General features: G+C 44.8%; 1 protein-coding gene across 1 annotated transcript in view; it reads right to left on the bottom strand.

The window, feature by feature from the left end:
- The window catches only part of SLC25A35 (solute carrier family 25 member 35), a 50,187-nt gene that overhangs the window by 8,872 nt on the left and 27,721 nt on the right, over nt 1-13,594 (bottom strand). Inside the window, exon 3 of the mRNA XM_086946048.1 lies at nt 6,521-6,673. Coding sequence (XP_086802174.1) covers nt 6,521-6,673 — 153 coding nt within the window. The remainder of the gene's footprint in view (nt 1-6,520; nt 6,674-13,594) is intronic.

The following is a 13,594-nucleotide window of genomic DNA, read 5'->3' on the forward strand; positions in this document are numbered from 1 at the left end:
GAAACCTTACACAACATGTTTTGATAAAGCCAAACCAAAGTTAGCATTAACCGCGAGGATTATAATGCACTTAAGAGTATATGGTATGGCTAGATCATAAAACCGCTATAAGGACATGGTTTCGAAAGCTGCAGACAGGCTCAGTTCATGCTAGAGCACCATCTCACACAAAAACAAGCAATCTGCCTCCAGGATTGTCAAGGCCTGCCATAGGAGTGAATTATAGGTATATATGTGTCTATATATAATAGTAGGTATAGGAATACTATACCTAAGCAAGGGGTGATTACACGACCTTGCCCCAGCTGAGTGATCAGTCAGTTGTGCCAGTTTGGATGGCTAGCCAGGGGTGGCATAATACGTACTGCAGCCCCTGGTAGGCCTTGGATGCACCTTTGCCCTGGGTACCTATGGTACACTATACAGAGACTCACAAAGGTGACCCAATACCCAATTAGGTATGTACCTAAAGTACATGGTATGAATTTAGAGAGAGAACAGTTGGGCTGTGGGTCTGATTAGCAGACCCACAGCCACACTAAAGTAAAAAAAAAACAGTAAATCACAGCAAAAAGTGGGGATGACCATAGGAAGCAGACCCTACTCTCCTACAGTCCTCCTTCTACCCCTTCACACATGGGCACCCAAACCCAGCGCCCACTTTCAACGGAGATCGCATTAGGTGGCAACCCGACACCTTAAGCTATTTAGGTGTCAGGATTTATAATAGAGAAAAAGATCTCCTGCATACCAATATGGGGAGGGTGATCACTGCACTGAGATTGCAGATGGCCTTCTGGCGCACACTTCCTCGGTCGGTTGCGGGCCAGATAGCTTTACTGAAAATGGAAGTACTCCCCAGGCTGTATTATGGATTTACTAATTTGCCCTTATTTTTTATTTACAGTAGCACTCACCAAACTTTATCTCCCAACGGGCAGAGAGGACTAACATTCCCCAACATGGAGAAATATTACCTGGCCTTCCTAGCTGCAATGGGCGGCAAGATGCTTAGCAGGGCTACAACTATACAACACTGCCACTGATGACCCACCTTAGACACTGGCATACATCCTTAGATTATTCCATCTTTGCCCAAAGTGCAGAACACCCGAGCAGCTACTCTTTAAAGTTGCACATCAATGCTTTCGTAGAAGTCTATGCATCAATCGCTCAGTACCGACCTATGCACTGGCGCTACAACTACAGAGCACTTCGCAGAAGGTGGTGTCGCATCTGCTGCAGAGTTGTCGACCTGGCCGGAAGCTGGAGTGCAGACGCTGGGGGAGCTATATCAAGATGGTGAACTCCTACCATATAACACACTCGCAGAACTAAATGACTGCCCCCTGGCCACTTCCTACGTCATCACTGCCTCCTTGCGGCCCTAAGAGACAAATGGGGAGACATGTCCACAGTAATGTCCACACACCTGACCATCCACTACTTACATGTCATCGGAAGGGGTAGGCAACTTTCTAAATGGTTTGCTGACCCGCTACGTCACCACACCAAGGGGTCACTCGTGACATATGGCGTTGAAGGCAATCAGGGGTTGTCCTTTCGATGACCGAGAGTGGTCTGAGGTACTGGGCAGCCCTACCTATGTCCCACACAATGAGCGATTCAAACTCATTCAACATTACATGATCCAGAGAGCATACCTCACCCCAGCGAAAATAAACACATTTTACAACCAGGCGGATGCAAAGTGCCCCAGGTGTCATCAACTAGATGCTGACCTTCTCCACATGCTCTTGGCCTGCCAATCGCTGGGCAATTACTGGCAACTGGTTAGTGACGCTCTGGCGGCATGTACTGGCAGTACCCCAAAACATATGTGGGAGGAATGCATACTGCACCTCTACCCTATAGGCAAAAGGCTGAAAGCCACCTCCCGTTTCTTGGACATGGGTATGCTGACAGACAAACACTTGATCACAAAGAGGTGGAAGAGCTCTGATCCCCCGCCATATCGTCCTGCAGACAGTTGCTTCTGGTGTGGGCCAGGGTGGAAGGAGTGGCATTGCGAACCAAGGACACCCAGGGTCTCCACAAGGAGCCAATTGTAGCACAATAGGAGGCTATCATACATGATTTTCAGGGGACACAACCTGGTGACAAGCGAAGAACTCCTCAACCTAGTCGTGGTAGCACCAGCAGTTGACATTACAAACCTTACTCCGGGGCATTGAGAGGATGGGGGTAGTGTGATGGAGGGAATCCTTACACATGACTGTCTCCACCTCTCTCCCTCCTTAAATATTTGAGTTTGCGGGCATAACCAAGCGGAGCGAAGTCACCATTGCTGGCGCTCGATTGCGCACCCCTCAGGGGTTAGCTCTTTTCGGCAGTCATTCTACATTTCCTACTGCCTATCGTATTACCCTACAAACACATGCTCGGTGATACGATTGACTTCATCGTGGTCGGCATATACAGAGCACCCCCCCTTACATACAAACGAGGTGACCCCACCAAGTTAGCGAACTCCCAGTGGTTGCAACCTGCCATTGATAGCTCCTCCATCTATGCAACTGAATCATGGAAGAGCAGCCACCTGGCTGATGGTGTGGGGTGAGGCATACGGCGACACAGCCTACCAGTCACCTACGTGAACGGCTGCTCAGCTTTCTCCAAGTCTGTATGTATGGGGGCGTAAATATTTATTGTAGTCAAACATTGTAGGTTAAACTGGGGGCGTGGAGAGATGGGTTAAGATCCAAGGGGAAACTATTGCTGCATCGCTCAACTGTTACCTTTATGTTTAAAATTGTTGAAAGACTGATCTGTCTACTGACTTGTAAATGCATGACTCATCGTTTAAATTTGACAAATGTAGCATGGACATTGCTGTTAAACCAATGAGCACTGGACACTTTAAACAGAAACCTTAGTACAGGAAGGTAGTGGGAAAGAACCAAGCACATGCTTCTCGAAAGGCATGAGCACACAATTTATATGCTGCAGGAAATATTATATTTCATGTGATACTGTGATGAATGTAGGCATTATATATTGTATATGCAACAGAGAATCCAATAAACAGATGTTTAAAAAAAAAAAAAACAGACACCTTGAGCTTTGTTCTCACTGTCTATTTAATGTAACTCAAAACCCCTCGGCAAAAAGCATCCCCATTATTCACTGTTGCCCCACTGTAATTCTATATGTGTACAGTACATCTCTGCCTCCGCTCCGCTTACGTTTTATGTAGATAAGACCAAAGAAAGCGAGTCACACAAGACAGGAAGATTTGTATGTTGCGACTGTGGCAGGATTTTAACCCTAGACATAGATATACCCATGAGAGATGAACAAAAGAGTCCTTAGGTATGAACTAGATCCCTTCGGGAGCTTGTTTATCGCCAATGTTCTCATTAGGAAAATGCTCTCAGTGTAAAGAATGCCACTGTTATGACAACAGAGTAGGCTTGTTTAGACAAATCTCATAAGAAAGATCTTACAAGCGCAACAAAGAGCTACTAGACTCAAAGTCAACATGCTCGCCTAGAAAAGACAACGCGTTTCTATCACAAGAAATCTAGGGCCTAGACCCCCCAACCTCCCTCAGTCCTAGACAGATGCCTAGGATTAGAATCTTCTCGATCAAAATCTAAACATCTATTTAGAAGTAAGAGTCACATTTTACAGTCCCTTCAGAATTCAGAGGATAATCCATGGTGTGATGATAATTTCATATACCTGGTCTTGTATACTATTGCCTTGCATTGATGCTTACACAAACAAGTGCTCAGCTCTCTGCCTAGACCTGACCCTCCAAGTCGCTAGTCTGTCACATTCTTAGCCTTTCAACCATTCACACTCTTTCTTTTGCAACCCTCTGAGATGACCTTATAGGGTTTTTACTTGATTTTTATTGACAATAATACTAAAACTTTCTTTAAAAGACAGCTATGACTGCCACATAGATTATGGTTTAAGCCAATGACCTACCGAGAAACTTTTGTGAGGGGCCCCCCCAGTCGCCTAAGATCTACTGCAAATTCTCCATAGATCACTATGAAGGTGCAGGGTTACAGCAAAATAAAAGCTGTATAAAATCTAGACAGGGGCTTCAAAATGTAACTCTGACAGCGATTTCAGTGGGTCCTGCCAATGCTCAGCATCAGCAATAATTAACAAGCATTGGCTAAGCCAGTATATATATATATATATATATATATATATATATATATATATATATATATATATATATATATATATATATATATATATATATATATCTCTCGCTCCACTTCTACAATTTTGCAAAAAGAAGATATTGCACTCCCGGGGTGATATTCACATATTTATTTTGTGACCCACAACAGACGCGTTTCAGCAGAACCTTTGTTACCGGAACATCGGAAACGCCATGTTTTTCAATAGTGTTGCTTCAATCGAGATAAGGAAAGGACCAACGCTCACTAACTAATGTGAGCACCATTTCGTAATGGATCAATCCCGCATGTATATATACACATGTAAACACTTCATGAAATGATATTTCATTGTTCGCATTATAATAATTAAATCAGCATTGCACCCACATTTTGCCTGATACATAAACAAGTATTTCATCTTAATTAAAACACTAGAAGTACCAATGCTAAGCAACCCCTTTGCAGTCGCATTTCATCTGACAAATTCTATGAAGCCGTGGATCGGCTATATATATATATTTAAAAATACTGGAAGAAAAGCAAACATATTTATGGTTCTCTCAAAACTGTACACTGAATTCAAATATGTTCCCTCTTTGTTAGCGGCATGGTTTATTTTTCAAAATACTTTTCACTCAAGAAACTCTAAACAGAATAAAAAACAATAAGGAAGTTTAACCCTTTCGCTGCGGCGGCTATTCCGCCGCAGCGCTAAAGGGGCGGGACAGCCGCTGCATGCTGGTGACAGAACCGCTCCGTCACCAGCTGCGGTTGAGCTGTGCTGGTGACGGAGCGGTTCCGTCATGACCGGCCCCGCTCATTAAAACTGCCGCGCAGGCGCGAAATCAGCGCCGCGCAGGCGCTGCGGCCGGGCCATGACTGAACCGCTCCGCCATCAGCACAGCCCAACTGTAGCTGATGACGGAGCGGTTCAGTCATCAGCAGGGGAGGGGTTAAAGGAAAACGATCCAATTTATTTTTATACATGACTACAGCCTAAAACATGCTCCAGCCATTTCATCCTCTGACGTAGCCCAGGAAGCAGATTTATGGGCCTTCAAGAGAGAGCCATCTTCTTTTCAGCCATTGTAATTTCATGTTCTCCCTCAAACACCAGCTGAGCGAGTGCAGAAATTAGTCCCTCTCCAGAACTAGAAGCCTGTGTGTGCCATGGCCTCAGCTTTGTGCAGTATGTGAAATGCAGGGGGTAAAACAAAGACAAACCTTAAAGTCCCCTTTCAAGTCATACCCTAGAAAAAACATACCTATTGCTGTGCCTTTACAAGCACACTGGGAGGGGTGGTGAGGAACAGAGTGCCGGCGTGGGGGTGTATTTGTCAGCAGGGGAAGAGGGGAGACAATCACACGAGGAAGAGAGCAAGAAGCCTCATGCATTCTCATTGTGTGCACGCGTTTTCATTCAGCAGTGAAAAAGAAAAAATGGTTCCCAGAATGAGAGCAGCACAAGGATATGTCAGCCAATCGAAAATATGGGAAAGAGGAAATAAAAGACAATCCACCAAACAAGAGGCAAGTAAATGACAGTGACAATAAAACCAGCCAATGGTAAGCAATGGGTGGGCTCTAAGCTTGCTGTACGTTGTTGGTATGGTCCACTAGAGGCTTTAGCCTTGGATACGTGAGATTTAAAACAGAAACTTGTCATAATTGGGCCACACGTTCATATCCTTAATTTTACAAGCAAAAACACTGTTCACTTTCTGGACAATGAATGTAAGAACCGCTGTAGTCAGTGATGCAGTCCCTGCTACATTCCATATGTTTGGCTTTATGCTGTATGGTGTGTCTCCCTATAAATTTCCGTTTCATAGAGGTTTACTTCTATTTTTCATGCAACACACGAGCCTTCGGAAGCATATAGTGCAAACCGGGTTGTACGTGAAGGGACACGATGGGAAACTCGTGAGAAGCACCTGAAGGCAATCCAGGTTTCTGACAGTGGCAATCCCTGCGTCTTATAACATGTGCTGACTACATGCTCCCCCAGGCCTTCGCCTCTCTGCACAGCACACTGGACGAGCTTAACGCATCACTGTCTTTACGATTCTATAAGAAAGTGGCGAAGTAGGTACACAACTGTCGAAAAACGGACAGTGCCAAAGGAAAAGAAAATGCAGCTATTCTGTGTGGGATGGTGAAGTGGAAGGGATGAAAGGAAATAAATGCAGAAGGTGAGTGAACAGGCAGTGATGGAGAGGAAGGAAGGAATGAATGAAGTATGACAAATACAAATGGGCGTGATGCGAGGTGAAACAGTGGTTCTGTAAATTGTGCACATTTGCAAGGGCCGATACCCTGGTCATTTCGTGATTCACATCGGATCTGCTTCTCACCTGGAGATTTGCCACCATGTCTTTGGATAATGAAAAGGAGGTGAGCTGAGCAGCTGACCCCACCATGACCCTCGGCACAGAAGCGCTGGCCCCACGCCATAGTCCCAGGATGCCATGCTCTCTGTAAATGGAAATAAAAGCATGGACCATTCCCTGCAGAAAAAAAACAGAAATGGTTAAGCCTGAATCAAATGACATTTGGTTGAAAGTAACACATGGACGTTCCATTTCACAATTCAGGATGAACTGTGAATGTCAGTCTAATACAGGGGTTTTAAAGCTCACACTTATGCAGGGAAGAGCTACTACTACTACTACTACTGTGTTAATGAGAATGCTTGCCCACTATCAGTGTGGAACGTGCTGACATGACTAGGACCAGTCCCCGTGACTGCATCACTCCCTTTTGTTTAGTGGTGTGCAGGTCAGGAGAGCTCTTCTATAGTGAAGACACATAAATGAATGGAGCTAACTGAATTAGAAAAACTGCTGGATCAGACCCCACTTTCATCAGGTTTCTCCACCATCTAAATTAATCAAGACTTGCCCATACTAATTAACAAGCACTGGCAAAGCAAACAGATCGGGCCTTTAATGGTTACCCGTTGAGCTTTTGGCTTTGCTAATGCTTGTGTGCACACAGCTCGCTTACAATGGGAGTTACCATTCTTTTTTAAATCATTTTTTAATGGGATTTTCCAAAAATGTACAACAAAGAGCAACTCTGGATGAAAAATAATCTTGAACTGTCAAATATTAATCAATAATCTGCACCAGATTCCCACCCCCATTGGCATATAGGAAATTGGAAACCATAATAATAGGGGGTGGCATTTACAGGGCGTCCCAGTCGGCAGCGATAAGGCGTTTGCAAAGACCCCAGGCCTCCTCTCTACCGTGGGCCATGCCCTCCGCCTCTGTCCAGTGAAGCAGGTCGCATCTCTGCTTCACTAGAGAGGAGGGCTGAGGAGAGTGCCATTTGGTAGTGATAACAAGCCTCTCTAACAAGAGTGCTAGATCCAGGGAGCGCAGAGTTCTTCGTCTCTTAGGGCGCTTAAAGTTGCCCAGTGCACAGGATTCCCTTGATTGCAATGGAGGGAAGTCACTGACCTCGGCCAACTGGGTGAGTACTTCTCTTGAGAAGGAAAACAGTAACACATGCAAAAATGGCAAAGGGTGCCATATGTGAGAAACTGGCCTTTGTGTAGTCTGAATTCTTTGACTAGGGAAGGGGAGAAGCCGACTGTCTAGAAACAAGTCCCCCAAGGTTGTGACACCAGTCTCATCCCATTGATGGAGGTCGCGGCTTACGTTGCTGCCCTGAAATCTGGAGGAACCCCTGAAGGGGAACGGCGGGAGCATATTGGGCAGTAGTTCTGTGATGTCGAGAATTTTAGAGTAGCACTGCAGCACTACCATCAGAAAACAGGGTGCCTCGTGGGGGAGGCGACAATTTGGGAGCAAGAGGTTGCAAAGGGTGCGGCTGCTCCAGTCACCACCCTTAGTTGAAAGGACTTCAAGGTCTCTCACACCCGACAGCAGGAGACCAACTGTAATTTTTTTGCCAGATAGAGGAAGGTGGGCGCACAAGGCCTCCAAGGGGTCAACCGGGAGGTGAAGCTACATGAGTGCAACTCCACGGGTCCCAATGCGCCACATAAGATCCCCAAGCAAATAACGCAAGTTTCAATAGATCCTGCTAGTGAGAAAAAGAGGTACGTTGGCAAAGTGGTAAAGGAGGATCATTTCTGAGGGAGTTAAGCAGCTGGCAATCGACAAGGTCAAAGATTTTCCGAAAACTATTTGCGTTCTAAGGGCTTGGATTGTTTTAGTTCAAGGAGTTCAAGGAGATTGCAGGGAGTGATATATTTGGGTGCCTAAGTAACGGGGGAGAGGCTTCCTAATGGAGGAGACCTCCCCTAAATCAAGTACAACCAGGGACATGGCTAGGCTTTAAGCCCACTGAAAGTTCTTGATATAGCCCACATGTTTTCACCCAAGACAAGAAAAAGAGGTTACAGAACTCAATACACGTTTGCGCTTTATGTATGCACCGGGTTAGGAAAGCTAGAGAGGGGTCAAGCAAGTCTACAGGAGAATAAGGAAGATGAGGAAAGAAAACCTTTGTAGTGGCAATGGAAGAGAAAGAGAAGAATCCCTAGTGTTGGAGGAAATGGGAATAAGAGACAGGAAACCCATATAGGGGGAGAAGGAAAGAATAGATCTGTGAAAGAGTGAGCGAGACAGAGTAAAAGTGAAGTGGGAAGAACACAAGTAAAGGTAGACTGGAATAAAAGAGAAATAGAAAGTTGTATTAGGAGAGAGAGACAAAAATAGGAGCCAGTATGAGGTGTATGGGGAACAGAAAGGGAAAGAGAAGTACAAGGTCTCTGCAAGAGAATAGAAAGTGAGACAGGAAGCCAGTGTACAGGATAGGAAAAAGAGGAGTGGGAAGAGCAGGAGAAAGGAGGGAGAGAGAGAAAGCCAGGGTAAGGAGATACAAATTAGAGATGGAATGCGGTTTAGTGGAAATATAAAGGAGGGAGAGAGAAGAGAAGGTAGTATAAGGATACGGAAAACAAAGACACAAAAAGACAGAAGAAGTTAGTTTGAGGGACGGAGGGTAATAGGAAAAAGTTGGAGAGGTAGAAGAAAAAGAGGTGGGGGAGAAAGAGAAAGAACTGAACAAAGGGAAGGTAAAAGGGTTCCAGTGCAGATCTAAGAAAGACTCATTTTGACAATTGGAGATGTATGCAGATCCTGTGCCGAGCAAAGTTTGCACTGAGATTATAAGACCAGTCACGATTAACAACCTTTAGGAGGAAAAAAAAACACACGGAAGGGCAGGTGGTTCATGTAATGTGGAGCAATGAGTGCCATACACTCCAGCTATAATTTTATTTATTTATTTATTTAAATGTATATAGCGCATTATCACCCGGGGGTCTCTAAGCGCTTGAATTAGGATGCTGCATACTATGGTAGCTTCAGGAATGAGCTGCAACCCTTCCTATTTTAGGACTTGGGCCTTTTGTACTGGCCTCATATCCCTGCTGGTGGATGAACAGCTGAGGGTTTATGGCACATTATAAGACTCTTTACTATGCACGCATAACACGTGGTATAGATATAAGAGCCGGGAATACCGCACCTAGTGGTACTGTTAATTGTTGCATATGTAGGACTCTGTCCTGGTAATATGGATGGATGACAAGTTGGTCTTCTGTAGCCTAGCACACAGAGAGAAAACCTTCCAGGAAGACAACACTTCCAGGACTTCCAAGGATAAACAAAGATTTCATAAATGTTCATCTTCCTATTTTGGACCACTACCACAATATGCACTCAAAGTTGGGAAACTGGCCTGCGGCCTAGTTGCAAGACCTTGTATTGGTATGTCACTACAATCCGCAACATTTTTCTGCGAATTCTTTTTTGGGTAATTGAAAATGGGTTCTTTCTCAAACTCTAGAAGAGCAGGCTACCAAGGGAACTTTTTATACTTATGTTCATCATTCCTTAGGTTGACTAAAAGAAGTTAAAAAACCAACTTTTTTTGTATTTGATTTATTGAGTTATTTAGATAGCGAATGGATGAGGCAAGATAGAGTGACATTTAGATTAATTCTAAAAATATCGGTTGGAAAACTGAAGACAGTTAATTCATGGTATCTGTCTTAATAAAGATTTATAGAATTAGTACCATAGGCATCACTTTGTAAAAGTTTAACATATCGATTCAAGACATCAGAGGACACAGTCATGCCATGAAAGAGTGGGGTCCTTATGGCAAAAAGAACCTGAAGAGGAGGGTGAAAATGCAATCCTATTCAGTCTGTTTCTGAACCTGCACTCTGACACCTCCTTGGAAGACTTCAATAAGGCGAGCCCCTGGATCTTTCTAATGTATGGCTATAATGTGGGGATCGGCTATACCCCTCTGCTTTGGCCCTTCTATATTTCGATCCGGCGTGATGTCTGCTAGTATTAGCGGGGAAAGGAGGGCCAGAAGGATAGACAGGTGGAAGAACAAGAAGAACTGCCAGAGACTGGGGCGCCCTGTCTGGTTCTGTTGGGAGTCTTCAATACGCTCGATTTACAAAAACACTTTGACCGTGAAAAATGGCCCGCCGATTCCTGGAGAGTGTTTTAACATGGACCATGAAGTGCCGCTGCAATGGGCCGTTCCTCCAAGCGACACTGAGCGGTGTCAGAGTGATTGCAGAATGAACAGAGGACAGCCAGTGCCTTTGGTTCCTAGGAATCGTGATCCTCTGAGCAGGGGACTCCTCTCTGAAGATCTCAAACACTGCAACACAACCACCTTGAAGGAGAAGGATTTGTCAAAAAGAGCTGTGCTGGTGACAGCCCCAGAGTGAAAAAGAACTGCGGGGAAAGGTTTGTACAATAACTTTTACTGCCACGAATAATGGTTGGAAAAGTAAGCAAATAAAGTCTCAGTATTGATTCAAATATTTTCTGAAGGATAAAAGATAAAAAGGACAACACCCAGGGATTAACGATGATTCTTATTCCCCACTGAGGAAATGGTGTCCAAGCAGGCGTTATGAAAAAGGTTGTATGGTTTGGGTCATATTAAATTGTGACTTGTTCGCAGCTGGTCCCATTTGAATGAGTTTTACTTCTGGGGGAAAGGGCGTTGTTGATATGCTTCCTACAACATTTAACACGAGGCTCTGGCAAAGGGGGTACCCTTTAAGTACCAGGCAGAGCAGGACTCGAGAAGAGTGAAAAGTATCCGTTGAAAACGCAGACATTTTTCAGTGTAAAGTGAAACCAGAGGCGCCACGCCAGCAGGGTTGTATCCAGAATGGCAGCAGAGGGGACATGCCGTGTATGCAGTATGTTATGCCCCTTTACGTTGGTACAGATGACCAGCAGGTGTGAATGGTAGGATATGGTGACAAATGCAGTGGTAAATGGTGATTTTGTAAGAACATAAATCAAAATATTGTGGACTTAAAAAGGACTTAACGGGTAGGACTAAAAATGTCCTTTTTCTTTGCGAGTGGGGCGGCGGGCGCCATTCTGCACTCTATCTAGTTACACCAGGGACACCCAAAGATATTTCTTACAGTAACATGAGACTTGAGGACATTACAAAGTCCTTTTGGAAAACCTAAATATTTATAAGAGTAGAGAGAGACTCGAAGAGGAGGAAAATAATGGGGGAATTCAGCTAACCAACCACAGAGAAAGAGCAGACCGAGGCACCGCAGACGGTTGAGATGTACCTTTACCCAGGGTGTTTACAGACCTATAAAGTGGGCAAACGAAAAGTAAATATTTGAGCAGATTAATGCAGGAATCAGTCACTTGGTGCTGAGACTAACCTGTAGTGCAAGGTTGATGCTTTTACTTTATTGCGTGTTTTTTTCAGTTAGCTATTTTTCAGTTGACCAGAGATCTGGGTAGTATCAGATTTTTTTCAACCCTAGCTCCTCAACCCCCTACCTCCCACTTGCCCCGGTATGGCCTTTTTGTAGTAAACACCAGCAGGCTATGATGTTTAAAGCGTAGGTTTATTGTATAAGCTGACAACCCAAGCGGAGAACAGACCATCCGTAGTCCAGGTAGAGACAGAGATCACCAACTGTCCACAGTGGAATACTCAGCGCAGCTGAACCACATAGAACACTGGCAACCTAGGACTCTAAGACAGAGAGGAGAACAAGCATAGCTAAATACAACCTAAGATACTACATATGCCTTTCCTTAAGAAAGAAACTTGAGCACAGAAGGGGAACAGAGCAAGAGGGAAAATGGGAAAGGGAAAGGGAAAGGGAAAGGGAAAGGGAAAGGGAAAGGGAAAGGGAAAGGGAAAGGGAAAGGGAAAGGGAAAGGGAAAGGGAAAGGGAAAGGGAAAGGGAAAGGGAAAGGGAAAGGGAAAGGGAAAGGGAAAGGGAAAGGGAAAGGGAAAGGGAAAGGGAGAGAGAGAGAGAGAGAGAGAGAGAGAGAGAGAGAGAACAACAGGAAAGAAGAAAAAGCGAGCAGAAACTGAACCATTGAGAATAGGAGAAAACTTAAACTCTATATCTATGAGGAACAGACTTAGTGCGAGAACTGCGCCTCAGGACCGTTTGTCCCGTACAATCTTGGTGTAGACTGGCGGCAGAGGAACTTGTGTGAGAGGTGGAACTACTGTGTGCAGCCGGTAACACATTGGTGACAGAAGAGGAACAACCAGGCTGTCCTAGCAAGGAGCATTTGGCCAAACGACTCTTATTCCACCAACACCCATTAGTCAGTTTAACTGAGTTCCCTCTGACCTCACACACTTGAACAGGAGAAGAGAATTTAGAATGCCCTTTTTTTACATGAACAGGTTTTTTAATGGAGACGAAATCTCCCGGGGCAAGATCAGTCACCATAACATTCTTCCTCTTATCAAAATACGCCTTCTGTTTAGACTGAACAGACTCAACATTGGAACGCACATCTTCATCATTCCAACACCCACCTTTCACCCACCTGGACATCCATCCGGGACAGGACAAGGTGGAAGCCTTCCGACCGCGTAACAACTCAAACGAAGAGACCCCAGTGGTGGAATGAGGTGTGGTCCTGTAAAACCACAACATGCTCCTTACAGAGCTACTGACAACACAGCTATTCTTCAGAGCCCACTGAATGCATTCCCCAAGGACTTTGTTCATCCGTTCCACGAGACCATTCGTTTCCGGATGATACAGGGAACTTTTCAGGTGTTTGATACTACACCTGGCCAAGTAATTTTCAACCTCAGATGAGACAAATTGAGTGCCGTTGTCTGTGACCAAAAACTCTGGAAACCCTTCCTTCAAAAAGACATCACAAAGGAAGTCAACAACAGTCTTGGCAGTGACCTCTCTGACAAACTTGACCTCCGGCCATTTAGAATAATAGTCTATAAGGACCAGGGCAAACCTAGAGGAAAAATCAAGAGCATAGAAAGGACCGACAATGTCCAATCCAAGTTTCACCCAAGGTGCAGGAGGAAACTCAATGGGGGACAAGGGCTGAGTACGTAGCTTTACAACCTTATCACAGCTAGAGCAGATGACACATCGCTTA

Source organism: Lissotriton vulgaris, chromosome 12 (assembly GCF_964263255.1).
Source record: "Lissotriton vulgaris chromosome 12, aLisVul1.2, whole genome shotgun sequence".
Taxonomy (NCBI): Eukaryota; Metazoa; Chordata; class Amphibia; order Caudata; family Salamandridae; genus Lissotriton; species Lissotriton vulgaris.